Source organism: Chinchilla lanigera, unplaced genomic scaffold (assembly GCF_000276665.1).
Source record: "Chinchilla lanigera isolate Chin_1 unplaced genomic scaffold, ChiLan1.0 scaffold00024, whole genome shotgun sequence".
Classification (NCBI taxonomy): Eukaryota; Metazoa; Chordata; class Mammalia; order Rodentia; family Chinchillidae; genus Chinchilla; species Chinchilla lanigera.
Genome location: NW_004955425.1, coordinates 11,954,979 through 11,982,782, shown reverse-complemented (window position 1 = coordinate 11,982,782; position 27,804 = coordinate 11,954,979). Strand labels below are relative to the sequence as shown.

Here is a 27,804-nt window from a genome sequence, read left to right as displayed (position 1 = left end):
ATGGAGTCATATAAACTGTGCCTTTTGTGTTTAGGTTCACCTATATCATAGCATGAGTAGGTGCTTATTCTTATTAGCTGTATAGGGTATTCCATTGTGTTTATATACCACATTTGGCTCACTCATTCACTTGTTAGACATTTGGGTTGGTTCACCTTTTGGCTTTTGTTAATTGTGCTGCCACGTACGTGCAGGTATAAATATTTGAGCACCTCTTTCTATTTCAATTAAATGTCAGGTCATTTACTAATTCTACATTTAATTTTTTGAAGAACTATCAAAAAATTATCAAACTGTTTCCTAAACTGGCTGCATTATTTTACATGTCCAGCAGCAATGTATGAGTGTTCTAGTTGCTCTACATGCTTACCATCACTTATTTTCTGTTTGTTTTAAATGGCATTCTAGTGATTATGAAATCTCATTGTAACTTGTTTTGAGTTGTAGTTCCTTAATTGCTAATGTTGTTAAGTATATTTTCATGTACATACTGACCATTTACATATCTTTTCAAGAGGAATGCCTATCAGGATCTTCTGCCCATTTTTTAATAGAGCTGTATTAAAAAATTTAGTTGCATACTTACCACTGTTATTTATATATTTTAAATACAAAGTCTTATCAGATTATGACTTACAAGTATTTTCTGCCATTTTGCAGGTTTGTCTTCTCACTTTCTTAATAGTGATCTTTGATGTACAAACTTGCATTTTGATGAAGTCCAACTTATTTTTTCTTCCATTGCTGTGTTTTTGGTGTCATATCTAAAGTAGTGTCTAATTCAAGGTCACTAAGGTTTATAATTATTTTTTCTTTCAAGCATTTTATAGCTTTTGCTGTTACTTTTAGATCTTTTATTTATTTTTGTCAAGGGGTGAGGAACATATCCAGTGTCATCCCTTTGCATATGGATGGCCAGTCCTCACAGCACTGTTTGTTGAAATGTCTGTACTTTCCCCCATTGAGTTGATTTAATGGCCTTGTCAAAAGTCAGCTGATGATAAATGAAAGAGAAATGTTTAAAGGAATTCTGTTCAGTTCCGCAAGTTAGGAAGGGTGAATTTGTAATTGGGAGGCGGTAAGTGGATTCCTGGTTCAGAGTGGCTTATAGGCTTTCTTTCAGCTTCATTGATCTAAATGTCTGTCCATACTCTATTGATTATTGTAACTATGTCATAAATCTTGAAATTGGGGAATATGAATCCTCCAGCTTTGTTCTTTTTGAAAATTGTCTTAGCATATGTGCTGCCGAAGTGAGCACTGAAAATTGTCTTTGGGTTCTTCGTATTTCAATTTGCATTTTAGGGCCAGCTTGTCAGTTTAGGCCAAAAGCCAGTTGGAATTTATTTTTATGGACTTTAGTAGATTAATGTGAGAAGTTTTGGCATCATGTTTTTATCCTTTAGTATTTTAATATTATGTATTGATTGATTGTATGAGGTGAACCTGCTTTTTATTGGGAACCTCCTTAATTTATTGGGAATAAATTATACTTGGTCAAGGTGTAACCATTTTTCTGTGTCACTGGATTTGTTTTGTTAATATTTTGTTAAGGCATTTTGCATCTTTATTCATAAGGGATATTGGTTTGTACTTTTCTGGAGGTGTGATATGTGATCCGGTAAGTGTATATCTAATTTCTAAACTGAGCTTGAAATAGCAGAAATACTAGAGTAACACTAAAACTGTGTAAATGTCGGTACACTATAAACCACTCTGCCACTTACTGGTGTATTGCCCTTCAGTTCCAAATTCTCCCCTTGTTACCTACCCTTTGACAATGAGTTCAATTCCTGTAAACATTTCTCATTTATTGTGAGGACACTGGTAAACATTCTTGGTAGACAGCACTGAAGAGACACTGTAGGAGGAAGGGCTGTTCTACTGTCTCCTTGATCAGTAGTGCAGGTGACTGGTTCCCTGCCACAGTCATATTTCTGGAAATACAGATCCTCAGCAGCCTCCGAGCCCTGTCCCAGCCTGGTAATCATCTTCTTACAGCCTTTCCAACATGAAGGGCCTCCTCTGTAAACTGGCACCCTGACTCCTTCACATTCCTCTCCTCTTCATATTTGTCTCCTGCTGCCATTGTAGGATGTCTCCTTGTGTGGGTCCGCATGCTTAGCCATTGACTGTCCTACTTACATAGTTGCTTTACACATGGCCTTTTGTGGACCAGCTCTGTGTTGGATGACCAAGTGAATATCTCTGCCATCCATTGGGCTTCAGTTATGCCTTCTTTATGGAGGTCTGTTAGGAAACAGGCTCACTTTCCAGATTTGTCCTTCCTAAGGCACACTCTCACTGTAGGACCTGTAGGGAATTCATTCTTTTTATATCTTCTAGTTATTCTTTTATCAGTGCTTAATAATTCTTATATTCAGTGTTCATTGCTTAAACCATTGTGTGGTTTCTTACTCATTTTGGCCTTCAGACTGATGCATATTCTCTTAAGGGAAAAGTTAGCTCTTAGAAGATCATTCACAGTTATACAGTTTATGGGATGCCTCTTGTGCATTCTGGAAGACTTTATAAATTTTTTTCACAATACACTATATAATTTAAATTTGCCGTGCTGTATTAAAATGTATTTGAGTACAAAACTCAAATGTTTTTCAAAGCTTTGTGCTTAAACTGTATTTCTGCCATAAAGATGGTGATATCTGTTAATAAATGTTTGGGCATTGCATTGATCTAACATGGTATTTTCCAAGCTAATACTGGTGGTTCCTGAATATGTAATAAATGAAACTTAGTAGTGTCTTTATGTTCGTTTGTCCCAGTTTCTTTCCTTTTTTGGGAGTACTGGGAATCAAACTCAGGACCTCATGCTTGCCAGGCAGGTGCTGTGTCCCAGGTTCTGTGAAGTATCCTGTATGGCTTAAAAGTATCCTGTATGCTTATATGTGTGATTTCCCCTGTGTATTTATTGTTTAATCCTTAATCTGGTTTGTGAGTCTATAATTAAATTATACCATTCACTGTTGCTTTTGGATTATAGATGGTTTTTGTTTTTGTATTGTACTTGGACTGAGCACTAAATATGATAGCATGGTAATAATTTTTTCCATTGGAAGTTCTTTTGTCATTCCTTTATTAAATATCTTGCCAGTATCTTTTACCTTATGAAAGTTCTCAAGTTTAGAAAAAAGACGTCACAAGTTTAATAGATTATACTGAAAGGAACAGGTGAATAGAGTCATTTGCACAGTGATTGGCTTAACCACTGAAATTGATTTCTTCACAGTTCTGGTGGTTAGAACACATCAGGGTGTGTCAAGGTTGGTTTCTTTTGAGGGCATCTGTCCTTGGCTTGTAGAAGGCAATTTTCTTTGTCTTCTCATGGTCTTCTCTGCTTGTGCGTAGGTCCTAATCTTTTATTCCTAAAGGTAATTATCATATCAGATTATAGCTTTTTCTCATAAACTCATGTAATCTTCATTACTTCTTTAAAGACTTACCTTTTTTTGTTTTTTTGGTTTTCTTTGGTCTTTTAAGACAGGGTCTCGCTCTGCAGTTCAGGCTGGCCTTGAGCTTACTTTGTAGCCCAGGCTGGTCTCAAACTCACAACAATCCTCTTGCCTCAGCCTCTCCCCAGTGCTGGGATTACAGGCCGTGCGCCACCATGCCCAGTTTTAAAGACTGTCTTCTGCATGGTATAGTGGCTTACTCTGGGAAGCCAAGGCAGGAGGATGTCAAGTTTGAGCCCAACCTGGGCAATTTAATGATTTAGAGAAACCCTGTCTAAAAATAAAAAAATTTTTAAAAGGGCTAGGGATGTAGTTCAGGGCAAACACCCTGGGTTTAGTCCCCACTACTGGAAAACAGTAACAACAAAAACAGCCCAGCTATCTCCAAATTTCTTTGTGAGGTATCAGGTGTTAGGATGCATGAATTTTGGTGAAACATAATACAGTCTTTAACAGTGGGTTTTATTCCCAAAATGAAGGCTTGTTTTCTTTCCTGTTATAAGTGATATGATACTGGGACATAGCCTTTACACAGATTGGTGTGGAAAGTGCCATGATACTAGATTATAGGCTGTACATAGAATTACACAGATTGGTGCTCTAATTTTAATTACGCCGTTTAGATGTCTGATTGTAGACCATGAATTATTTTCTCCAAGCTTTATACCCCATGGAAATGTGTGTAAGTTCCAGTGAGATTTATATGGTATATTGTGATCTAGCTATGATGCTTAAATAATTATGCCACATTCTTACCTTGCTTAAGCACACAGCATTTTGGGGGGGCTGTTTTTGTGCAGAGACATGTTTTTTCCTTGCCTTTTCCATTTATATTTGAAATTCAGTTTCTGAGAAAATGAGATTTTAACTATAGTACAGATTTACTAGGAAGTTTGTTGCTAATGAGATTTTTACCTATATAAGTGTATGCTTATTGGTAATTTTGCAGTTCAGACTTGTTACAAAGAACTCACTTCCTCCCCATCAGATAGTTTAAGAATCATCTATTTACTTGTTAGCCCAGAATATATGAGCAAACTTAATAACCACTAAATTTGTACTAATTACAATTTTGAGAATACATGGCATGTACGTCAGTAGGTTAGAGATTGTATTATGTCTGGGATATTATATCATATGCTTTGGTATTGGGTTTTTGGTTTTTTTTCCTAGTGTTGGACCTTTGTGTAATGAGAATAGGTGGGTTTATATGTGTTTGGGCAACTATACATTGTACAGTCTTTTTTTTTTTTTAATCTTTTGTTTTTGGTAACATTGTATATTCTTTTGAACAGACCTGATTTAAAGTTTTTTGTTGCGTTTTTTTGGGTAAATGTACATATTGTTCTAAATGTACATGTTTTCATTTGCAAAATGTAGTTAGGGTCTGTATACAGTATATTCTATATCCAGGCATTTAGAAGAGCTAATATGTTACCAGATGTGTTAGCTTTCCATTACTGTAACCTGAGATAGTCGATTTGTAAAGAAAAAAAGATGTATTTTGGTTTAGTTTTAGAGAATCCAGTCCATGTTTATTTGGCTGTGTTTCTTTAGGTCTGTGGAAAAACAGCATATTAATGGAGGAAGCAAGTAGTAGAATGAATTTGCTTATCCTTGGCTAAAAAAGCAAAAATAAAGAAAGAGAGCAGGATCCCACAGTCCTTTTGAGGGGAGGCCTAAGGGCATCCTGCTAGGCCCCACCTCCCAAAGGTTTAACCACCGCCCAGTATTGGTAACCTGGAGACCAGGCCGTAACTATGGGCCTTGAGGCCTTGCAGATCCAGACTGTACCATCAGGTGTCCCCCGTTTCCTCACATGTTAGAAAGGCAGTACGTAGTATAATGGGTTAGAGTTCCGGCAGGTAAACTAACTTGCAGTTTCATCGCTTAATTTTTGTGACTTTCAGTGATTTCATAGTATCAGCTAATAATATTTTTAGTATGCCAAGTCATATTCTAATCATTACTTAATAACCAGGGACTTTTGAACTTTTATGATCTTACTATTTAATCATTTTTTAAAATCTAAATAACAGTGATATTTAGAATAAAAATTACGCTTTTTGTTCAAATATTCCTTTTCTCAACATCATCTTTCCCATGAAAATAAATATTTTTAACAGTTTAAAAGGTAATTTTTCAGCTCTTGGGGGGATATGTCTATCAAATATATGTAATTCTTTTACCATCACAAATTATATATAAGATCTTGTAGGTTGCTTTTTTTGCCTTAATAGTATACCATGTCGGGGCTGGGGATTTAGCTCAGCAGCAAAGCGCCTGCCTGGCAAGCGCAAGGTCGAGAGTTCGGTTCCCGGTACCGGAAAAAAAAAAAAAAAATAATAATAATATACCATGTCTGTATGTACAGTTATACTTCCTTTTTTTTATTTTAAAGAGAAAAGAACAAGGACAAATTTACAAATACAAAGACATAAACAAAACAACATAAAAGTAATAAAAATGATACAGAATTTGAAACAAGGTGGTAGGAAATTAACAATGGTTGTTGTATTACATATTGTTATCTTCAGATTGGTTACTCTTGGATAACCAGATACAGGCATGTAAGATTGATTAATTAACCATTCACTGTTCCTTTCAATAAATCAATAGAAATTAGTAGTACAATTATCTTAGCTATCTTGTGTACATATATACATAATTTTTCCCTTCCTTCTTTCTTTTCTCTTTTCCTTCATCCCAGTTGTTTTTTCCTTTTGCATTTACTGTAATAGTTCATAATATTTCAGTGGCCGGGCGTGGTGGCACATGCCTGTAATCCCAGCACTCGGGAGGCTGAGGCAGGAGGATCGTTGAGAGTTCAAGACCAGCCTGGGTTATAAAGTGAGCTCACTTACGGCCTCAACTGCACAGCGAGACCCTGTCTCAAAAAGACAACATATTTCAGTGGACGAATTAACTGTATAAATGGATGCTTAAATTTTTAATAGAATTATTGTCATTCTGTATTTTATTTAGCACTTTTGTAACATTGTGTACCAGGTACTTGTGTAAATTCTTCACCAATATTAATTACTTAATTCTCACAACAATCTATGGGCTCAATTTTATTGTTCCCTCATTTTATAGATGTGCTTGTTAAGGCATAATTAGTTCAAATAATCTGAGAGAAATCATCTAAATAGTATTGTAACTATAGGATTTGAAGATAGTCTGCACTAGAATTGGTGGTTTTAACTGTTACGTACTCATGCGTTGTCTCCCCCTCAGAATTAAACCTAGGGCCTTGCACATGCAAAGCAAGTACTGTGCACTAACCTACATACTCAGGCTGTAATGTCTCTCTCTTGAAGAAAGTGTTCTATATTTACTCTATAAAGGTCATATATATAATCTGTTGTATTTGTCCTTATTACCTCATTTTTTGTTTTCATGGTTTACAGTATTTTTAAATTATTCTTACAGTGGTTTCTAATATATAAAAATGAAATAGATACTTGTATCTTTCTGAACTTGTATTCAGTTGTATATATCTAATAGACTTTGGGCCTTTCTTTACAGATAGTTGTATCTTTCAGTTTTTGAGACAGGGCCTTGCTGTGTAGCCCAGGCTGACCTTGAGCTCACGCCAGCCCTCCCGCTCCAGTCTCGGAGTGCTGGGATCACAGTGTGTGCACCGTGCCTGGACGCGGATGTTTCGTGGTTCTGCGTTTTCTTTGAACTGTTTGGGGCTGCGCTCTTCTGTCAGAGTCCTCTGACTCAGTGCTGAGTGGGAGTAGCGATGCTGTCCTCTAATTCATGTCCCGTAATTCTTCCTAAGATCTCACTGTTAAGATATGACTGAACTTGTAGTAGACATTTTTTCTCAGATTAAGGAAATTGTCACACTGTGAGTCAAGGTTTTGTCAAGAACCAAATGTTGCACTGTAGCAGTTTAATAAAGGGATTGTTTACAAAAGTGTGGTCAGGACTTGAGACAATTCGCAAGAGATGAAGATACCATCTGTTAGTTTTCTGATACTATAACAAATACCTGCATTAATTGGCTTATAGAGAGAACAGACTCATTTTGGCTAGCAGTTTCAGAGAATGTGGCCCAGTGCACCCCATTAATTTAGGCCAGTGTGGTGAGGCAGTACCTCACAGTGGGAGTGTGTGATGAAGGGTGCAGAAAAAGAAAGGAAAAGACCAGCCTTGCATAATCCACGTCAGGAGACACAGTGAGGGAAGACCTTCCACTGGGCTCTAACTCTCCCCAGTAGTGCTGAGCTAGCTACCAAGCATTTAACGTGCGGCCCTTAAGCTTCAAACTGTAGCATTCTACTCTTAGCCCCCAAAGGCTCGTGTTCATCTTCGAGTGTAAAATGCATTTAGTCCATCTCTAAGAGTCCTCAAAATCTTTCACTCTTTCAGCATTGCTTAAGCAGTTCAAGTCTCCTCTGAGACTCACAAGAGACTATTAACTGTGAGACATTATAAAAATAAAAAAACAAGTTATACACATGTAAGATACAGTGGCAGGGGATAAATATTCATATTCCAAAAGAGATGAATGGGAAGACAGACAAGAGGATCAGATCAAAGCAAGACTGAAACCTACATTAAATCCTACAGCTCCTTGTCCTGGGAAACACTGGCAGAAAATGGGCACCTAAGGGCTTAGACAACCTCACGCCTCTAGCCTCACTTACTACAAATTTGGCAAAAAATGGCCCACTGTACACATGCTGCAGCCTGAGTGCTTTGCTGCCATGAAATGTGCCCTGCCAGATAAACAGGCCCATTACCATTAAGATTAGTCTCTATCAAAATCTAAGGGCCTAAATATAATGTAGTCTCTTTTTTCTCCCTTTTGGTAATGATGTGACAAGGGTAGCTTCTAATCCAATTCGCCAGGGAGCCTCCATTACTCACTCTCTCTAACTTCATCACCATAGCCTTTACTCTTCACATTTCTGTCAGCATTCTGGTCTTCTGCGAGAACCTCCTGTTAAGTCCTGCTTAAAACACTCTTGGTTTTGTTGATTCATTACATTTTGTTCTGTTTTGTTTTGTTGTAGTTGGTTCCTTCAGCAGAGGTGCTTCCATGTTGATTCATTTATAATCACAATAACAACGTTAGTCAGTTTTCCATTACTATAACAAAGTACTTGAGGTAATCAATTTAAAGAGGAAAGTTTTTCAGGTGCATCGTTTGTGGTTAGCCCATGGTCAGTTGACTGTTACTTGTGGGCCTGTCACGAAGCAGCATGTCATAGCAGGTGTGTGTCTCAGAGATGTTCCCCTTACGACTAGGTACAGAAAATGAGAGAAAGGGAGGCCATTCTGCCACACTGCCCTTCAAAGATGCACCCCCAGTGATCTAGGACCTCTTGCTCGGTCCCACCCAAGGTCGTACTGCCTCCCAACTGCACCAACCTAGAGCTGAAGCTTTTAACACCTGGGCTTGGGAATACATTGCAGCTCTAAACTGTAACACTGTAACACCATCTGTAGGCCTCAAGGCTCAAGGAGAACACAGTGCAAACCTCTCAGGGAAGGCAAGTGCACACTAGACAAAGAAGTGGATGGTTAAGCTCAATGCTTCTGCTGCTCTTTGTTCTCTGCTGGTACCTCCCAGCCGCCAGAGGGCGTGGGGCCCTGGATGCAAGAGTCTGGCCAGTCTCTTAGTGCAGGCGTGTCATGGCTGCCAGGCAGGGACAGGAAAATACACGAGTCTTTTCTATTTTTAAGAATCAATTTAAAACACAAATGGGTGGATATTCAATATTTTTTAGCTATCTTTTGTGTATCTATTGAAATGATTGTATGAGTTTTCATTAGTTTGTTAATGTGATAATTTATAATTTTCCTAATGTTACTACCTTTTATTTGCAAAATAAAAACTGAACATGTCTTTGTGTTTTTAGATTTTGCTTACTTAGTGCTTAAGATGTTTTTAATCTGTGAGCCTGAGATTAAACTATTGTTTTCTTCATATAGTGTCCATATCTAGTTTTGATACAGAGTTTCTTTGGGTTCATAAAATGAGATAAAGAGCTTATCCTTATTTATTTTGTTGAATAATTTGTATTAGATAAGAGTACTGCTCTGGGAAGGCTTAATAGGACTGACCTATTAGAACTTGTTTAAAAAGGCCGGGGATATAGCTCAGTGGCACAAGCGCCTGCCTGGCAAGTGCAAGGTCCTGAGTTTGATTCCTGGTACCAAAAAAATAAAAGAACTTAATAAGGGAAATTGAAGCAGAAGTTATATAGACTAAAAGAAAGTTGAGATGAATTCAAATGTGGACAATAAATTCCCCCTCTCTCAGGGGTGTGGCCGGAAGTTAATTGAACCTGCTGTGGTCAGAATTTATTTGCATGTTTGTAGACAAGAATTACTTTACAGGGGCTGAGGATCTAGCTCAGCCTCACAGCACCTCCCTGGCAAGCTTGAGGTCCTGAGTTCGATTTCTGGTACTCCAGAAAAACAAACAAAAACAATTATTTTACATTTGATATCAGTTATCTCCAATTTACATAGTTATACAATAACTCAATGATAGTGAAAGTATAGAATTATATAACCAAGTAGAATAGGCTCTAAATAATATGTAGTTTTCTTTTTCTTTTTTGTGTTTGAGACAGGGTCTCACTATGCAGTTCAGGCTGGCCTTGAGCCCAGGCTGGCCTGGACCTCACAGTGATCCTCCTGCCTCAGCTGCCCAAGTGCTGGGATTACAGGTGTATACCACCATGCCTGGCAATAATATGTGGTATTTTCATTGAAGACATGCAGTGATATTTTTTGCTTATTCCAAATTGGAATATACTTCCAGCTGGAATGTAGAACAGATAAATTATGATTCAGTATTACTGTGTTTTATTTGAGAAATGTATAGAGCAGTTTGAAAGCATTATAAAACAATAACAAGTGTTATATTTCTCTTTGATTCAGGTTTATGCTGCTGATTGTAGTGATGGTATTCTTCTAGAGCTACGAAAATATTTGCCAAAATATTATGGTATCTGGTCACCTCCCACTGCACCAAATGGTAATATTTTTTTAAAAATACATCTTTTATTTTTAATTCATGATACTGACTTTCTAAGGCATTATAGTATTTTCTTAAAAATACATCTTTTTTTTAATTCATGATACTGACTTTCTAAGGCATTATAAAAAAGTAGTATGGAATATATGTTTTTCTTTGTAATCCTTTTCTACTAATTTTTCTTGCTTTTTAACTGTTTTATTAAATGGTACATATATTTTTGAAGGGACTGATCTCATCGTTGAATAAATATATATATTACTTAATATATAGAACTAATAGAATATAGTAGTATACAGTACTAATACTTGGTGTGTAAATATAATGTTCTTTCCTAATTTAGTGTATAATTTCTTTTCCTATTTTGAGTAATAAAAAGATACCAATAAACTCTTTTCTCTGTGAATTTTTCTCTGTAAACTCTTTCCTCTGTGTAATTTCTGGTGTCTCCTGGTCTACTTCTTTATCCCCTACCTCCAAGCTTTAAGTTGTAATCTTTTGAAAAACCCCAAGGAGTTTCATAGATGACAAAATGATCTATGTTAAAGGAAAATTCCTTTCTTTAACGTTGGGTAATACTTGAAGCAGTGTTTGCTTCTTCAAAGCTTTTATCAGAGTACTCAAAATTTAAATAAGCAACCTGCCTGCCTAATTATTGACAAAGCTGAATGGTGAAGGAAGGTTTATGTTGAATGTGCTTATGTGTAACCTATAGTCTTATTAAAACAAAAATTTATGCAGGTTTGTGTTGGAGTTTAGTGATAAGTTCTATTGAATAAAAGCCTCACGATTTCTGACATAGGGCCGGGGATATAGCTCAGCGGCATAAGTGCCTGCCTCGAAAGTGCGAGGTCCTGAGTTTGATTCCTGGTATGAAAAAAAAAAAAGATGTCTGACATAGACTGCATCTTATTTTGCAATTTAGAAAGGAACTTCAGTTTGAGCTTGTTCCTTTCTTGTTTTCCTTTGGCTCTTTCAATCAGTGTGCCAGTTTCATTAACAGGTTATTATGGCATCTTCCTGTGTGTATCTTCATAGTAAGTTGATGGCAGCTTTGAGTATTAAGGAGTCTTTTGTTTCTCTAGGAAAAAAAGAAAGCTAAGATTCTATTAACTTCTGGATTAGTACCTTTTATCCAAAATGCTGGGGACCAGAAGTGTTTCAGGTTCAGGAGTTTTTCAGATTTTGGAATATTTGCATGTACATAATAAGGTGTCTTACACCAGAGGTAATCATGAAACTTATTCATGTTTTATGTGCAACTTATAGCCTGAAGGTAAACTTTTACAATATTTTTGGTGTGCCTGGGTTTGACTGTGATCTGACCTGTGAAGTCAGGTGTAGAGTTTTCCACTTGTGTCGATATGGGTGCTCAAAAAGTTTCAAATTTTGAATTGTTGTGCATTTTAGATTTCTGAATTAAGCATTCTTAATCTCTATTCCTTCCTTTTACTTAAAGGTCTTTCAGTCCCAAATATATGTATGTATGTATGTATGTTGCTTTTAAATTCACTTCACACAGGAAGTACTTAGGTTCTGCTGGGGTTATTTACATGTTTTGTTAACTTCACAAACTCAGTAATCTTTTTGAGCTTAATACTGTATGAATTTGCATATATTCCACATTCCGCACATTATATGAAAATGCCTTGTGAATTCTCGTTTAGCTGAATATAATTAGAAATATTGGTGTAACTAAGATGAGAAGATGACAAGAATGAAAGGAGGAAAAAATTTAAGTGGCAAATAAAGGACTGGGGTCCAGCAATACCAGCAGTTGTCTCCAGGTTTTCTGTCTTTTTCAGGTGGATTGTGTAGGTTTGATTGTGGTGGTTGTATCGTGGGATCATCTTTCTGCTCTTACCCTTTTGATTGTAAATGAAATAAATATAAGGTGGCAAACCTATGTATATGTTCAGGTCACAGGACTGTGAAAACAGATATTGTATTAAATTTTAGTAGAATAGTATGATTTGCATTACTGTGCTTTATATAGTATAAAATGCACTATTTCTTGTTTTTAGGTATCTTATGTGCTCAAGGAAGAGTTTTACAAAACTATAAGCCAAAGTAATATAAAATATTGAAGGTAATAAAACATAGAAAGCCAACTCACTCAACAAAGTTATTCGATAGCAATTTGAAGCATAAGAATATCTTTACCAATAAAGAGTTTCTTTGTTTATGGCAGTTTGAGGTGTAATATACATACCATAAAACACACCCATTATAAAAGAATGCAGCCCATTGGTTTTTAGTATATTCACAGAGTTGTACACTGATCATTATCTAATTTTAGAGTATGACAAGTTAGGTTTAATATTAACATTTTGGGGAGTTACGTTTGAAAATTATGTAATGAATCTTGTTTATATGCATGTGTAAACACGGAGGAGTCCAGTAAATGTATTGTCAAGAACCTTGAGGTATTTTTATTCAGAGATGTAGAAAACTGTAACAATCAAGTATTTGAGTAAATTGAGAGCTATCAAATATGATACAATCTGTAGTGCGTAGGTTTCTGGATGTAGCTACTAACCAAGTTTCAAGAAGCAGGTACTAGAAGAAACTGACATTTATGTCATCCTCCCCCCCTCCGCTCCCTTTACCCATGCAGTGGGCTCACATCTCTACTTATAATTCTTTTTTTTTTCAACTTTTGTTCTCAGAAATGGCTAATGACTGGTACAGAAGCAAGGTTTTCTCTCTTGTATTTGGCTTCATAGTGGGGCATTTGTTACCCATCTGGCCAGAAGTTTCCTCTTTCGTTGGGCAGTTTAGAAATGAAAACAGTAGCAAATAGTACTAGTATATTTTACAGACACACTGGTCAAAAAAACTTACTGAAACTTGGAACCTATGTTTTCATAATTTATAGAATCATTAATATTCATTAGAAGGATCTGAATAAGTTATCTTGCAACTTCTTATATGACCTCCCCCTTGTCTTACTTTGGAAAGGATTACTATTTCATCTTTACTATTTATCTGTTCAGTGGGTTTTTTTTTTCCTTCCATAGTTCAAATATTTCTATTTTTCTACCTTTGATTCTGGGGAACTTTCTGTCTGTCTTTCATGAAGCATCAAGTCTGTTTTACAAGTAGAAACTTTGCTATAGGAATTTTTTATACATAATATATTACAAAGCCTTATATTTAAGATAATCGTATGTAATATAGAAAAATTTTCTTCATTCAGAGTAACCTTGTATAATTTTATACTATCACCAGCATTTTAACAATGTTATTGTTAGAGTCAATAAAAAAATCTTAAGAGTCTTATAACAGTATAAAGTGTTGCATTTTGGAATACAGTATCTGGTAGTCATTTTCATGATTTGTATCTCAAAAAATCTTTTTAAAAAAACAGAAATTATACACATAGTTTTTAAACGAGTTAATGGAAAAGTGTTAGAATATTGATCATAACCTCTTCAACTGTACTTGTAATTACTATAACTTCTTGAAATAAACACCATGTATTCATGAAGAGCCCATTACTTTTCATTTATTATGCAAATACCTACCAACTCCAAGCTTTACATCTGGGTTTTACAAATGCCAGGCCTTGGGTCTCTCAAAAACTTGGGGTAAGTTTTAAGGAGAATTTCCAAAGTTTTAAAAAAAAAATCTAGTTAATTGTGCTATCTTTACTACTTATACAAACACGCTTATATATGAAAAGTAGCTATTTTTAATATTCAAAATGTTGTATTTGCAAACTGCATCTTAGAATGTAATCATATTTTTCAAGCATCATATTAATGTAGTCTAGTTTATATTTTTGACCTTGATCACAGTGAACCTAAACTATTAGAGGTAGACCATATGTATCTATCATGTTTTTTGGGATGCATTTTAGAATACATTTTCTTCTTGTCATCACATTTTTCATCATTAATGTAGCCTTTAAAAGTCATATTTTCTGCAGCAATCCTTACCATATTTTATCTTACTGATTTTTCAGAGTTAAAACAGAGAAACAGCTGGGAGTATTGCAGATGGAAGTATGAAATAGTAATCTCAGGATAGGAGAGTGACTTCATTTGGGAAATGACAGTGTGGTAGTTGAGCAACTGTAAGGCCTACGTGAAGTTGGTATCAGATTGAATATTTTTGCAGTGAGGAAACATATTTTTTGGCTTGTGATAAAAATCAATATATAATAAATAGATACTTTTGTTAATATTTAACTGATATTAACTTCAGGGTCGGAGAATATCCATTATCAAATGCCTAATTGAGTTGTGACTCTGTCTTTTTATTTTGTGGTTATTAAGTTATCGTACCTGGGAAAGTAGACTCCAGAGAATCATCTTACAATTTTTTATTTATACTGAGTATTGAACTCCAGCCTGGACCTGTTGGTGATCTAACATGGTTGACAGATTTTAATATTTATCCATGGTGTGTACGTTTAACACTCATGTACACTTAACAGGTAATAAATGCCCATTGAGTACCATATATGTACCAGGCATTATACTAAATAAAATCCTACTTCTACTCTTAAAAAGCAGCTCTAGGAAGGCAGGGTTTTTACATGTTTCGTTTACCTGTATGTCCCAGAGGAGTGCCTTACACAGTAAGTATATGTTGAATGTATATGATTTTATTTTGGGGGGAGTAGGGGAGTGTTTTAATTTCCATTTATGGAACTAGTACTGACACTGTACTAAGCACTTTGCAGTACAGTGTCTCATTTAGTCTTCATGTTAACTCCACAGTAGTTTCTGTAACTATCTCTGTGTTACATACAATTGAGGCTATAGAAATGCTACTGAGGTCACTGGCTAACAAATGATAGAGCTGAGATCTTAACTTTTTTTCTGTGCTTTCAAAGCATTTGTGTTAAACTCTTACCATTTTGGTTAAGATTCTTTGGGTGTAGATTACAGTGACAGACTTGTGCTTGATTAAACAAAAAGGAAGACTTTATTATTATAAGGATATAGGAGTGTCTTATGAAACCCAAGGGCCATGCACTTGAGCCCAAGGTAGGATTAGAACTAGAAACCAAACCCTGTCAGAGTCCAGGGATATTTATTAGTTTTCAGAAATAAAATCATAAATTTAGGCATAAACTAATAATCTAAGAATTATTTGGTAACTCCAATTATATAAAACATACCAAGAACCTGCAAGTAAGATAAAGAAAAACAAATTTGGCTAGTCAGAATAAATGACCAAAAAAAAAGGTACGATATTTAGTCCTATGTACTACAGAAACGACTCAAGTTATTATAGTGTGAGCAAGGCCAAGTCCAAAGTTCCACTGGGGCAGTAGGAATGGGGAGGGCAAACATTTATTCAGCAAACATGTATTATATTCCTACCATAAATAGAATTTGCATTTGTATTTTCTTTTCTTTCTTTTTTGTTTTTGTCTTTTTGAGACAGGGTCTCGCCATGCAGTTCAGGCTGGCCTTGAGCTCACTTTGTAGCACAGGCTGGCCTTAAACTCGCAACGACCCTCCTGCCTCAGCCTCCCGAGGGCTGGGATTAAGGTGTGTACCACCACGCCTGGCCTTCCTCTTTTTCAAGAGAAGAAAGAAGAAATAGAAATTTCTATATTCAGATTTTCAAAGTCTCAACTTTAGCTTCTTTCAGATCAAAAAGAAGCACTTTATTGTGTTTTTAATCACTACAAACTTGAAAAATTGAAAATAACCTTACACTGGGAAATAGCTGCTGGGTTCCCTACTTTCCCTATACTCTCATATACATCCTTACCTTGGGAATTTTGGAGTCTTGTTTATGAATTGATGATAACTTGTGAATGACAAGTGTCTGCTGTGTTAGAATCTTCAGCCTGTTCTCGGTACTTGGAGTACAGGTCTTGTTGCTGAGTTCCTCTATAGCTGTAGAGAGTATGGATGTGTTTCCTTTTGCTCAGGTTCATTGGAGGTGATGGGAGAGAGGCTTAGGGGAGTTGTACTGCTTTCTTTCCCGTCCTATGGGTATCTTCTAAGCAGAGGCTTGGGTGGGTTCTAGCTCCTCTGTCAGTGTTCCCACTTGTCCCAGTGCCTCTTATTGTCTGCTGTGTCTTGTGTGTGTCCAGACCTTCTGTGTTCCTTTATTCTCCTGATGATGTCTGTCAGAAGTGTGAAGAGCTCCTTCTTGTGTGTCAGTACTGCTCTTGGGCTGCAGTTCTTTTTTGTCATGTTTGGGCTTAACATCTACATAGTCAAAACTCTCTTCCTATCTTTAAGGGATAAAACTTAGCTCTTGATATCATATCCTCTGAAGGAGAAGATTTATGCCTTTTAAATGAGGGCCTTAAAACTTCATGAATCATCATTTCATTCGCATCTTTGAAATTATTTTACCCATGAAAGGGGAGAAGAGTTTCTTTCCTTTCCTCATTGGACCTGGATCTTGCTTTCAAGCTCAAACTATAAGAAGTTCACCTGTGTATGATAATGGGGCTTTTACAGTACTGCATGTGAATCTCCATTTAAGTTTTCTGTGGCAAGTTATATGCAAGAAACCAAAGGGATTTACATATCAACGTTTGGGAAATCCCTGTGTTGTTAAAAGCAAGGTACTTGTTTTCTCTGTGGAACTAGTAAGAACAGAATATATGTTTGGCAATGATAATCATTTGGATTGAGTCACCATATCTTAACCTGTACTTGTATTGTATGCTCTGTGGGAGGGGCTTGTTCCTATTTCTAATTTTAAATGAAGAGTAAACTTTTAAAATATTTAGATTTCTTGTTGAGATATTGATGACATATAGTGAAAGGGAATGAATGTAATGTGGAATAGTTTTTGAAATAAGCTCATTCATTTCCTTTTTAATGCCTATAGAAACTTTATATGTACTATATACATTTTGCTCATGGTTGAAGATATTTAACTTACATCCTATAAAAGTTTGTCTGCAATACACTCGTTATGAATTTGTTGCTCAGTCTTTTTTTGAAGGTAGTTGGTAGTTGACTAGATTTAATTTTTTTATTTTAAGATACCTCATTTTATTTTCTCTTGGCAGTTACTTGAGTAGTAATTTGTTCGCTTTTCCCTAATTAAGGTTTTTCTTCAATAACAGATTTATACCTAAAACTGGAAGATGTGACCCATAAATTTACTAAGCCCTGTATAATGGATGTAAAGATAGGGCGAAAAAGTTACGATCCTTTTGCCTCATCTGAGAAGATTCAGCAACAGGTCAGCAAGTACCCATTAATGGAAGAGATTGGATTCTTGGTGCTTGGCATGAGGGTAAGAGTGATTATCAGAATGCTATATACATCTTTCTTTACATGTTCTTCCCTTGAAAATGATTGATATGATGGTGTGAGTATATAAGAAGATAGTGTGTTTTAGAATTGGGTTGTCTGGTGCACTGATAAGAGTATATGGTCAGTGTCTGGTCCTAGCACATACTAGGTGGTTAATAAATTCATGAATATATTACTGAAAACAGACATCCATTTACAAAATAGCATAAGAACAGTACAAACAATACAGAGTTATGAAATTGTAGGAAGTTAACAATGGTTGTTGTATAAGGGTCATTGTTTTAAAATTTGTGGTTTAAAATCATTTTTATGTGCTTACAATTCTATGATTGGCACTTAAAATTTTTTTACTTTTAACATACATAAAAATTTTACATGTAAGTATTCATTGTATGATGTGTATATCATTTAAACATATTTATCCCCTCAAACATTTATTGTTGCTTTGTGGTGATTAAAATCCTTTGTTCTAGCTTTTTTGAAATATAGCAGATTATCATTATATGTGTTCACCCCACTGTACAATAGAACACCAGAACTTCTTTTATTCATCCATCTGTCTGTCTGTCCATCAATCTGTAACATGGTACCCACTGGTCAGCCTTTGGATTGATAGTTTGAGCTGGACTCAAGTAGTTCTTTCCCTAATCACACCCGGGACCTCTCATGTGGCTACAGTTACCTGAAGATTCAAGAGAGGCTTACTGGTCCAAACTGCCTGGCAGTTGGTACTGACTGTTGGCAGAGCTTTTTGTCCTTGTGGTGTTAGATGCTAGCTCACGCTTTTTCACGTCACAGTAACACATTCTGAGAGGCACAAGTAGAAGCTAAAGGGTTCTTGAACTGTTGGTTAGGAAGTTACTGGCTGTCATTTTGGGAATTCGGTAATTAGAGTTTGTCATAGGGTCAGCCTGGATTGATAGGGCTGAGAAACAGACTTCTCTTCTGAAAGTGGATAGAACTGAGTCACAATGAGAGTGACAGGACACCCAGGGCTGGGAAGGAAGGAAGGAAGAACTGTTAAGGTCATTTTACAGAAGTGCCACAGTGTTATGTACTGTGGGGAAAAAAATCCACTATAAAGAAATGGTGTCTTTTAGATGTGTGGAGCTAAACTTCATAAGTGTAACGAATGATTGCTTACCTGTGTAAGCGTAGTGGGTAGTCTTGCAGTTCATCATATTAAACAGTGCATGAATCTTGCTTTTGAGTTTTAAATAGGGGAGCCAATAGGAAGTGTTATAGATGATTATTAATGTGATAATAACACATTATTATGGTCAAGTTGAATTTTATGTTCTGATTCTAATAAAACCAACAAAATTTTTCAAGCAGTCATTTCATTTTAGAAAACTATAATTAAATGTGGGTATATAGAAAGGGGGAAGGAGTAAAGAATGATTATGAAACAAGAAAGGGGCATCCCAAAGAAGTCCGTCCAGACAGCTGTTTAAACCTCCCTGTTCACAGCTCTGTGACTCTCCCACATTCCTGCTCATTCCCAGCAGATGGCTTTACCTTCCACTTCAAGAAAAAATAAGCCACTGGACAAGATTTACCTTCATTTCCTGCTAGCAGATGTAGTACAGACCTTACTTCTTCTTATTGCTTTAGAGAACGTTCCGTGCTTCTGACTAAACATAGCTCTTTCCTTTGTCCTCTGGATCTCTCTTACTAAGGAACCTTACACTACTAATTCTTTCTTGTCATTCCTACTACCTACAACTTCTGCGTAGATATTGATTCTCTAGCTCATTTAAAAAAAAAATACAAAACCTGTCAACCACCCCCTATTTTGTGCTCTTCAGGCTATAGATTTAACTTATTTCCCCTTCAGAACTAGACAATTTCCATATTTTCCATTCAAAATTCAGCCCATTCCAGTCTGTTTTCTGTCCCATCATGGTACCAAATTGCTTCTTTTCTGTAGTCTCTAAGGATACCTGCATGTCACTAAATCCAAGTAGCAGTTTTTGTATTCATCTTCTTTTACTTTGGAAAGCAACCTTTAACACTGACCAGCTCCTCCTTGAGACATTTTTCCTTGTGTCTGTGACACCCCACACCCACCTTGCTTTTTTCCTAAGGACATTTTGCAATCTTTGCCAGCTCATTTCTTTTTGTTCATTCTTTACATGTTATTTCTTGGTTCCATTTTGATGCTCCCTCTCTTTTCTGTTTCTTCCTATGTTGTACCTTGTGTTCTCATTGGTTTACTATCTGTTCCACTGACAGTTGCCAAATGTGTATCATCAGCATTTGGTTTTTCTTTGGTCTCCTGAACTGTATATCTCAGGCTGTTAGACATTTTATTTTAGAGATCTTAAAGACATCTTAAAGTCAGTACAGACAAATGGATACACTCATCCCTTTCACAAAGCAGTAATCACTACAACAACATATAATCTCTGTTCTTCCCTGTCTCTGTAAATGACATCACTGTACATGCAGTTTTGCAAGTAGAAACCTGGTATCACTGTTACCTCTCGGAGCTTTCATCAGTTTTATTGATCTTGATTTCCAAACATCTCTTGGGTCTCATTTTCACTGTTATCTCCTCTTTAGACTTTTCTCTTGTGTTCAGATTTATTCTTTTCTGGTCTGCTACAAATTTTGGAAAATATATACCTAACCCGATATTCCCTTATTTATAAACTCTTCAGTGGGTTTCCATTGCCTTTAGGATACATATACAGGATAAGTAAATAAGGTATTGCGTGATTTAGCTCTGCTGGGATGTGTTTCTTCCCTAGAAAAACAGAGGTTTGTTTGTGTTTCTTTTAAAATGTCTTTACTGAAACATTATTTACACACCATTCGCCTCACTCATGCAGTTAAGGGCTGAGAGTGCACCGCAGTGTCAGAGGACTTGCCTGGCATGAGCACGGCCCAAGTTCAGTCCTCCATGCCACCCTCCCACACACAAGAGAGAGGGGCCGAGAGCATGATAGAGAACAGCTGGCTCGGATATCCATGGATTCTACATCCGTGGGTTCAGCCAACCGTGAATCATTCCCTTAGGCTTGAACCATGCATCAGGTGCCTTGTACTGCTTCCGGGGGGTGGGGGGTTTTGAATACAGTAACAGAAAGAAAGGCATTCATTTAGCGGACCACATGTCATCATATTATACTTCCTTAACACAGCTAATTTGTGGTACAGCAGCTGTAAGTGCATATTATATACACTAGCAGTGGGTACTTTCCATGTTAAAATTTAGAGAATTAATTATTGATAAACTGTTTATGAATATAAATTTCTTTTAATGAAATGAATTTGTTGATTATTGTAATAATTTTTTACTTGGTCTGAATAGTGTTAATATTTATATTTGGCCAGTAATTATTCAGATTCAAGTAACTAACTAGATTTGGTACCTTTGTAGACCTTTTATTTTATTAATAAAAGACTATTAAAAGTGATTAGATCTGTTTGTACCCCAGCGGTACAAGCCTTCTGAAGGGGCAGTAATGCATGTACCATTGGTGGTTCAATCTGGCAGGAATGTGTTGAAGATTTTGAAGAGTATGGGTGTTAGATCTTCCTTGAAATTTTTACAGAATTCAGCAGTGAATGCTTTGGATCCCAGGCTTTTCTTAGTTGCAAGGTTTCATTCCATGTTACTAGAAATGTTTTCTCTCTCTCTTTTTTTTTGGTCTTTTGAGACAGGATCTCATTATGCAGTTCAGGTTGGCCTTGAGCTCACTTTGTAGCCCAGGCTGGTCTCAAACTCACAACGATCTTCCTGCCTCAGCCTTCCAAGGGCTGGGATTACAGGTGTGTGCCACGCCTGGCCTCATTCCATGTTGCTAGAACATTTGGGGTTTTTATATCTTTTTGGTTCAATTATAGTAATTCATATACAGTCTATCTAAGATTCTATCCACTTATTTAGAATTCTCCAGTTTTTTTGAGTACAGGTTTTTGAAGTAGTTACTGTAATCTGGGTTTTGGTGATGCCGATTGCAACTGCTTTTTTCATTTCCAGTTGCATTGATTTGTTTCTTTTTTGTGGCAAGATTGACTAAGTTTGTCTTTTTTATTTCAAAGAATCAGCTTTTCAATTCACTGATTTTTTTTTTTTTCTTACTAAGTCCTTGTATTTTTTATTTCTTTTATAAATTTCTGCTCTGATAGTTACAATTTCCTTCTTTGTACTAGCTTTGAATTTGGATTGTCCTTGTTTTTCTAAGACCTTGAGGTGCATCATTAGGTTTTTTATTTGGATGCTATTTTTCTGATGTGGGCATTGTGATGCTCTCTGTTTTTCTGAGAGCTGTAAACCTCTCTCTTAGGACTGCTTTCATTGTGTCCCGTAGGTTCTGGCATGTTGTGCTGGCATTATTGTTTGATTCTAGAAACTGATTTCTTCTGTGACTCATTGATTATTAAAGCATGTATTGTTTAACCTCCATGTAGTTGCATAATATCTGTGGTTGGTTTTGCCAAATTTCTAGTTTTATTGCACTATAATCTGATAATTTGCAAGTGATAATTTTAATTATTTTGCATTTATGCATGCTTTATAGACTAGAATGTGGTGTGTTTTGGAGAAAATTCTATGTGCTGCTGAGAAGATTGTGTATCCCGTTGTTAGGTGGACCACTGTAGATATAACTAAATCCATTCATTCAAAACCGTGGTTCAACTCTGATATTTATTTTTTGTTTAGTTGATCTGTTTGTGACAGTGGGGTATTTAGGTCTCTCTCTGTGTATGTTTATCTGATCTTTTATGTTCAATAGTGTTTACTCCATGGAATTTTGTGTGCTGGTGTTTGGTGTGTATATTTATATTTGTTATGTCTTCCTGTTGAATAGATCTCTTAACCAATATGTAGTGACATTCTTTGTGTGTTCTGATCAGATTTGGGTTGAAGTCTCATTTGTCTGAAAGTAGGATAGCTGCTACTACTTGCTTTGTGGCTCTTGTTTCATGGAATATTATTTTCAGTTCTTTTTTAGTTTATGAATTTAATTTTGAATTAAATATGTTTAGTATATGTATCATATCACTGAGCTTTGTTTTTTGACCCAATCTGCCATGCTGTGTCTTTTGATTGAGGGGTCGAAACAATTCACATTGAGAATTATTATTGAAAGGTATTAACTTATTCCTGTCATTGCTTTACTTTTGTATTGCTGACTCCCTTTTTCATGCTGTTTACCTGCGTAGCCTGCCTGGTGTGTTCATTCCCATAGACTTTTCAGGCACTTTTGGCGTTGTTGTCTCTGTCTAAGATATCCTTGAAAATATTTTGGATTTCTGGTTTTGGTGCTCATAAATTTTTCATGGTGCCCTTCCTCATGTAAATACATTATTTCCTCTATCAAATTTATTCCTCTATCAGGATATATTAGTCTTAGTTGAAAATTTTTTCTTTTAGGGCTTGAAACACTTTGCTCCGACCTCTCCTGAACTCTAAGGTTTGTGTTGGGAAATCTACTGTAATTCTATTGAGTTTACCTTTCTAAGTAGTATGTTGTTTTTCTTAGATTTTAAGATTTTGTCCATATTTTGGACTCCTGGGAGTGTGAGTATGATGAGTGATGGATAAGTCCTTTTCTGATTGGCTGTTTTGAATTCTGTATGTCTTACCTGTGTGTTAAATTCTTTTTCCTGTACTTGGAAGGTTTTCTGTCTTATTTCTGTGAACAGATTTTTTTGTGTGCCACTCGTACTGCCTTCTGAGTGAGTTGCTGCTAAGACCTGTTTTGTTTCCATACTCACTTTTTTTGCTGTGAATGCTGAATCCCATCAGCTCTGCCTGCTGGGCATGGTTGGTCAGTGGTGTCTGCCTTTGGGCTGTGTTCACTCTACCCACTCCCAGTTTCCACGTCCTCTGTGTGCCCCAACTCAGCTTTCTCTGCCCAGCTCTACAGTCTGCGAGTTTATGATGTGTCCTCCCACCTTGCTCCACAGGTTCCTGGCTCCATATCTCCCCAGCTGTGGCATTCGTTCACCCCAAGGCCTATCCCTGATCACACTGGCAGATGGGAAGGCAAACAGACCTCTGTGCTCTGTGTTGGATGTTGGCAGCAAGGCAGTGGGGAGGTGGGGTGGGGTGTCAAGCAATCTGCTGGACTTAATGCCAGCACTTTCAAATCCAGAAGCCACACAGGGTGGCCTGGTTTCTCAGTTTGGAGGACAGGACCTGTGTGTCCTTCACAACTTGTGCCCTCTCCTCAGCTGCCTCTTTGTGGGTATCTCACAGGTAGTCACTGTGGTAGGGTGACCCCAGAAATCCTGAGGTGTAGTTCTGCAGTTGTTCAGTAGTTTATTCTTGGTTCCTGAGTAAACACTGAATTACGGCAGGTGCTTCACTGGATTTCTTCTCCAACTCCAGCCTGGTATGTGGAAGGAGTCACTTTCAGAGTAAAACCCCATGCTGGTTTTTTCCCTCATGCTGTTTTTGCAGTGAGTGCTGCTGGCCTGGCTCATGGTCTGGGCTGACCTTGTATTAGCTTAGGGGTTCCTTTTCTTGGGAGCTACGGTTTGCTTTCCAGACTGCTTTGTTCTTTTCTCTACATTGTGCTCAATTTTTCCAGCTTCTTTGTACTTCCTAGATTTCCTGTCAGTTCCTCCCAATTCCTGGAGATCTACTTCTTTTTTTCTTTACCAAGTCATTGTTTTCCAGGTATCCCTGTACAAAGTCCTAGCGAGGTTGTATTTTGCTGCTGGTCTTTACTTCACCATTTTTAATCTGGAAATTTTTTCTGAATTGCATTTATACCAACATGTACAGACTTTTTCCTTGTCACTATTTCCTACGCAATACAACATTTAGCATTTTTATAGTATTTGTAGTTTATTAAGTATTCTAAGTTACCTGTGGAGATTTTAAAGGATAACAGGTGAATGTGCAAATGTGTGTAGGTTTTGTGCAGACCCAGTGCCATTGTATGTAACGGACTTGCATCCTTGGATTTTGCTATCTCCAGGGACCCTAGAGTCAGTCCTCTCTGGGACAGCTGTATACAGTTTATTAGTTTCTGTCTATTCATACTGTTGGGTAACAATCACTGCGTACTTTTTTCTTACGACTGAACCTAGGGCCTTTGTGCTGAGCACCATCCCCACCTCATTTTTTGAGTTACAGTCTTGCTGAGTTGCCTAGGCTGGGCTTGAACTTCATCAGCCACTCAACCCCATGCCCAGCTTCACATTCACCATTTTTTAAATCAACTCTTCAAAGAAGCTTTGCATATACAAGCACTTTCATTTCTTTCATACCCCCATGCCTACCCAGACTTTGCCGTAGATTTGTCTCTTCCGAATATCTTGTGTAAATGAAATCATACGTTACAAAATGTGGTGTTTCATAACTGGGTTCTTTTAGTCAGCTTAATAATCTCAAAGTTCATCTATATTGTAGATACTTCAGTATTTTGTTCTTTTTTATTGTTGAATATTCTATATGGATGTATCCTATTTTATTTAACCATTCACTGGTGGAGTTTGTGTTGTTTCCCCTTTTTGGCTATTATTAATACAGTTATGAATACTTTTGTATAAATTTATGTGTAAATGGGTATTTTTATTTCTTTTTTGGTAGCTAAGTGAGAAATTTGCATATCCTATGGTTACATTGTTTAACTTTTTATAAAGCTACTACAGTGTTTTTCAAAACAGTTGTACCGTTTTATATTCTACTGGAAATATATGAGGGTCCCATTTTCTCCATACACATACCGTACTGTCTTGATTAATGTAGCTTTGGAATAAGTTTTGAATTGTAGATTCTGCAACTCTGTTCTTCTTTTTGGAATTTTGGGATTTTGGCAGGACTTGAGCTTGGGTCTATAGATCAATTTGAGTTGCTCTACTTGTGGGGCTGTAGCTCAGTGGTAGAGCATATGCTTAGCTTAAGTGAGACCCTGAATTTAGTCTCTAGCACTACAGAAATATAAATGGGTTACTAGAGTTTTTATGTTTCTTTATGTGATACATGACAGTTTATAATTACACATTATGCACTTACCTGGTAGAATTTTTGTGAAATGACAAATGAAAGTGACAGTGTGAATATACATTTAATTACATGATTCGAGGATATTGAAACTAAGGATAAACCATGAAACTTAATAGGAGTTGTATTTCCAATGTTTTTTATTTTATTTTATTTTATTTTTAACTTGTTACTGTGTTTGATTGTTTGATCAAGCTTACATTCTTATGTCTAGTGGACTGAGCAACTTCATTGAAGATAGCAGTATGTAAGGTAGCAACCATTGTTAATTCCCATCATTTTGTTTTGAGGTCGTGTATCATTTGGTTGTTTTTGTGTTGTTTTGATTATGTCTTCATTGTTGTTTTGTCAGATTTTAATTTTTAAAATTAAAAAAAGATTAATTTTTTGTTTTTGTTTTTTTTTTCTGGTACCGGAAATCGAACTCACAACCTTGCACTTGCCAGGCAGGCGGTGTGCCTCTGAGCTAAATCCCCAACCCCAAGATTAATTTTTAAATAGTTTATTTCTTTACTTGGTGGGAAGTTCACTGAGGTTTTTAAGACACAGTGGGCTTTTAAACTGGTAATAATAAATTTGGATAATTTTTGAATTAATCTTAACAAATCTTGAAAATTGTCTTCTAGAACAGTCAAGTTTTAAAATAAGCTACCCCTTGAAATCTCCTGAATAGATTGTGAAGTTTACTAAAAATACCAGTTTTCAAGTATTTTCTGTTAATCATGGTTAACCAGTAGTAGAACAGGTTTGGTATGTTGCATAAATTGGGCTAGGTTAGGAATTTTTTATTTTTAAATGTCTTTAAGCAGTTATCCGCTGTTTACCTGATCCCAAGATGGTATAAATTAATTAGGCTCACCATTAATAACAAAGTTTTTTGAGATATGTGCTGTAAAAGAAGTACAGACAAAATAGGGCCCATAAGACCAATGGAGTCAAAAGAAGAGGGGGAGGATTTTGGAAAAGATGAATTTTTGAATTTTTGGCAAGAGATAATAGGTAAAAAAACAAGCAGTGGAACATACTGTTAAACAGTTGGGAGGTAATGTAAGGTGACTGGGGTATTCCCTGAGTGGGAATCTGTAATGATGTTGTCTTAAGGTATTGGACTTAGGAGAGTTAGTGTATCAGTGGTTCACTTGGAATTGAGTATTTTAAAATGTCCCTTCAGGGTAACTGTTATGTTCATGGTTGTTCATTTTCTGGTTTTGTTATGCAAGAGACATGCAATTATAGAGATTTATTATATTTGTTTACTAAAAGTAATTAAATTACAGTTTGTAGAAATTTGCTGAAAGTTTTTCCAAGACATGTAATTCAAGATTTTAGGTGATTTCATTTTAGATACTGTAGTGTACTTTGGAATGACTTAAATTGACTGATGAATAACTTGGTTTTTGACCAAAGAATACCCTTTGGAGAGAAGTTACCTTTTCTTTATCACTGATTCCAATTATTTAAGGAGAAAGAAACTAATCTTTTGATTTGTGAAAGTCAATTACACTGTCTTAACAATTGATTCTTTGTGTTCTTGTTTTTAAAGTGAGGGACAGTAACATTTCAGATTTATTTTTCCCATAAAATGATTTAATGTGAAATGTGTTTCACTGAAGATGTTTGAATTTCTTTGCTCCTAACATAATTTCACAGGAAAGAAGCAATTCAGATGGTGAAGTAGTGGCAAGGAAGAGCTGGAGCTTTCTCTTCTGCTCAGCATTCTGTGCTCCTTAGCATGTGTTTCAGTGATTTTTTGTCTTTTAGTTTTTTTTTTTTTTTTTTTTTTTTTTTTTCTCTCTTGCTACATAGTACATGTTTTCAGGCTGGCAGTGCAACTTTGTAGAAAATCTCTTCATTCTAGTTTGTGTAAAGTAGAATAAACACAGTAAGAGAAGGTCAGTAAGCTGAAACTGTTTTCACTTTTATTATATATGTGAAATTTAGGTTCCTATATTTAATTTGGCTCAGATAATAAATACACTTCTGAATAATAAAATGGTGACAAGTTTGCTTTTAGAATCTGCCTTTGTTTTATTTTTATGTATTTTTTGTGACATAGGAAATCAAATCCAAGACCTCACTAATGCTAAGTATATACCACTGAGCTACCTTCTCAGT

The 27,804-nt window shown here is 36.2% G+C and overlaps 1 protein-coding gene across 2 annotated transcripts in view; it reads left to right on the top strand.

The window, feature by feature from the left end:
• The window catches only part of Ipmk (inositol polyphosphate multikinase), a 50,762-nt gene that overhangs the window by 17,828 nt on the left and 5,130 nt on the right, over positions 1-27,804 (top strand). For both annotated transcript variants that reach the window (XM_013514871.1, XM_013514870.1), the window contains exons 3-4: positions 10,377-10,473; positions 17,528-17,700. In XM_013514871.1, the coding sequence (XP_013370325.1) occupies positions 10,377-10,473; positions 17,528-17,700 (270 nt within the window). The remainder of the gene's footprint in view (positions 1-10,376; positions 10,474-17,527; positions 17,701-27,804) is intronic.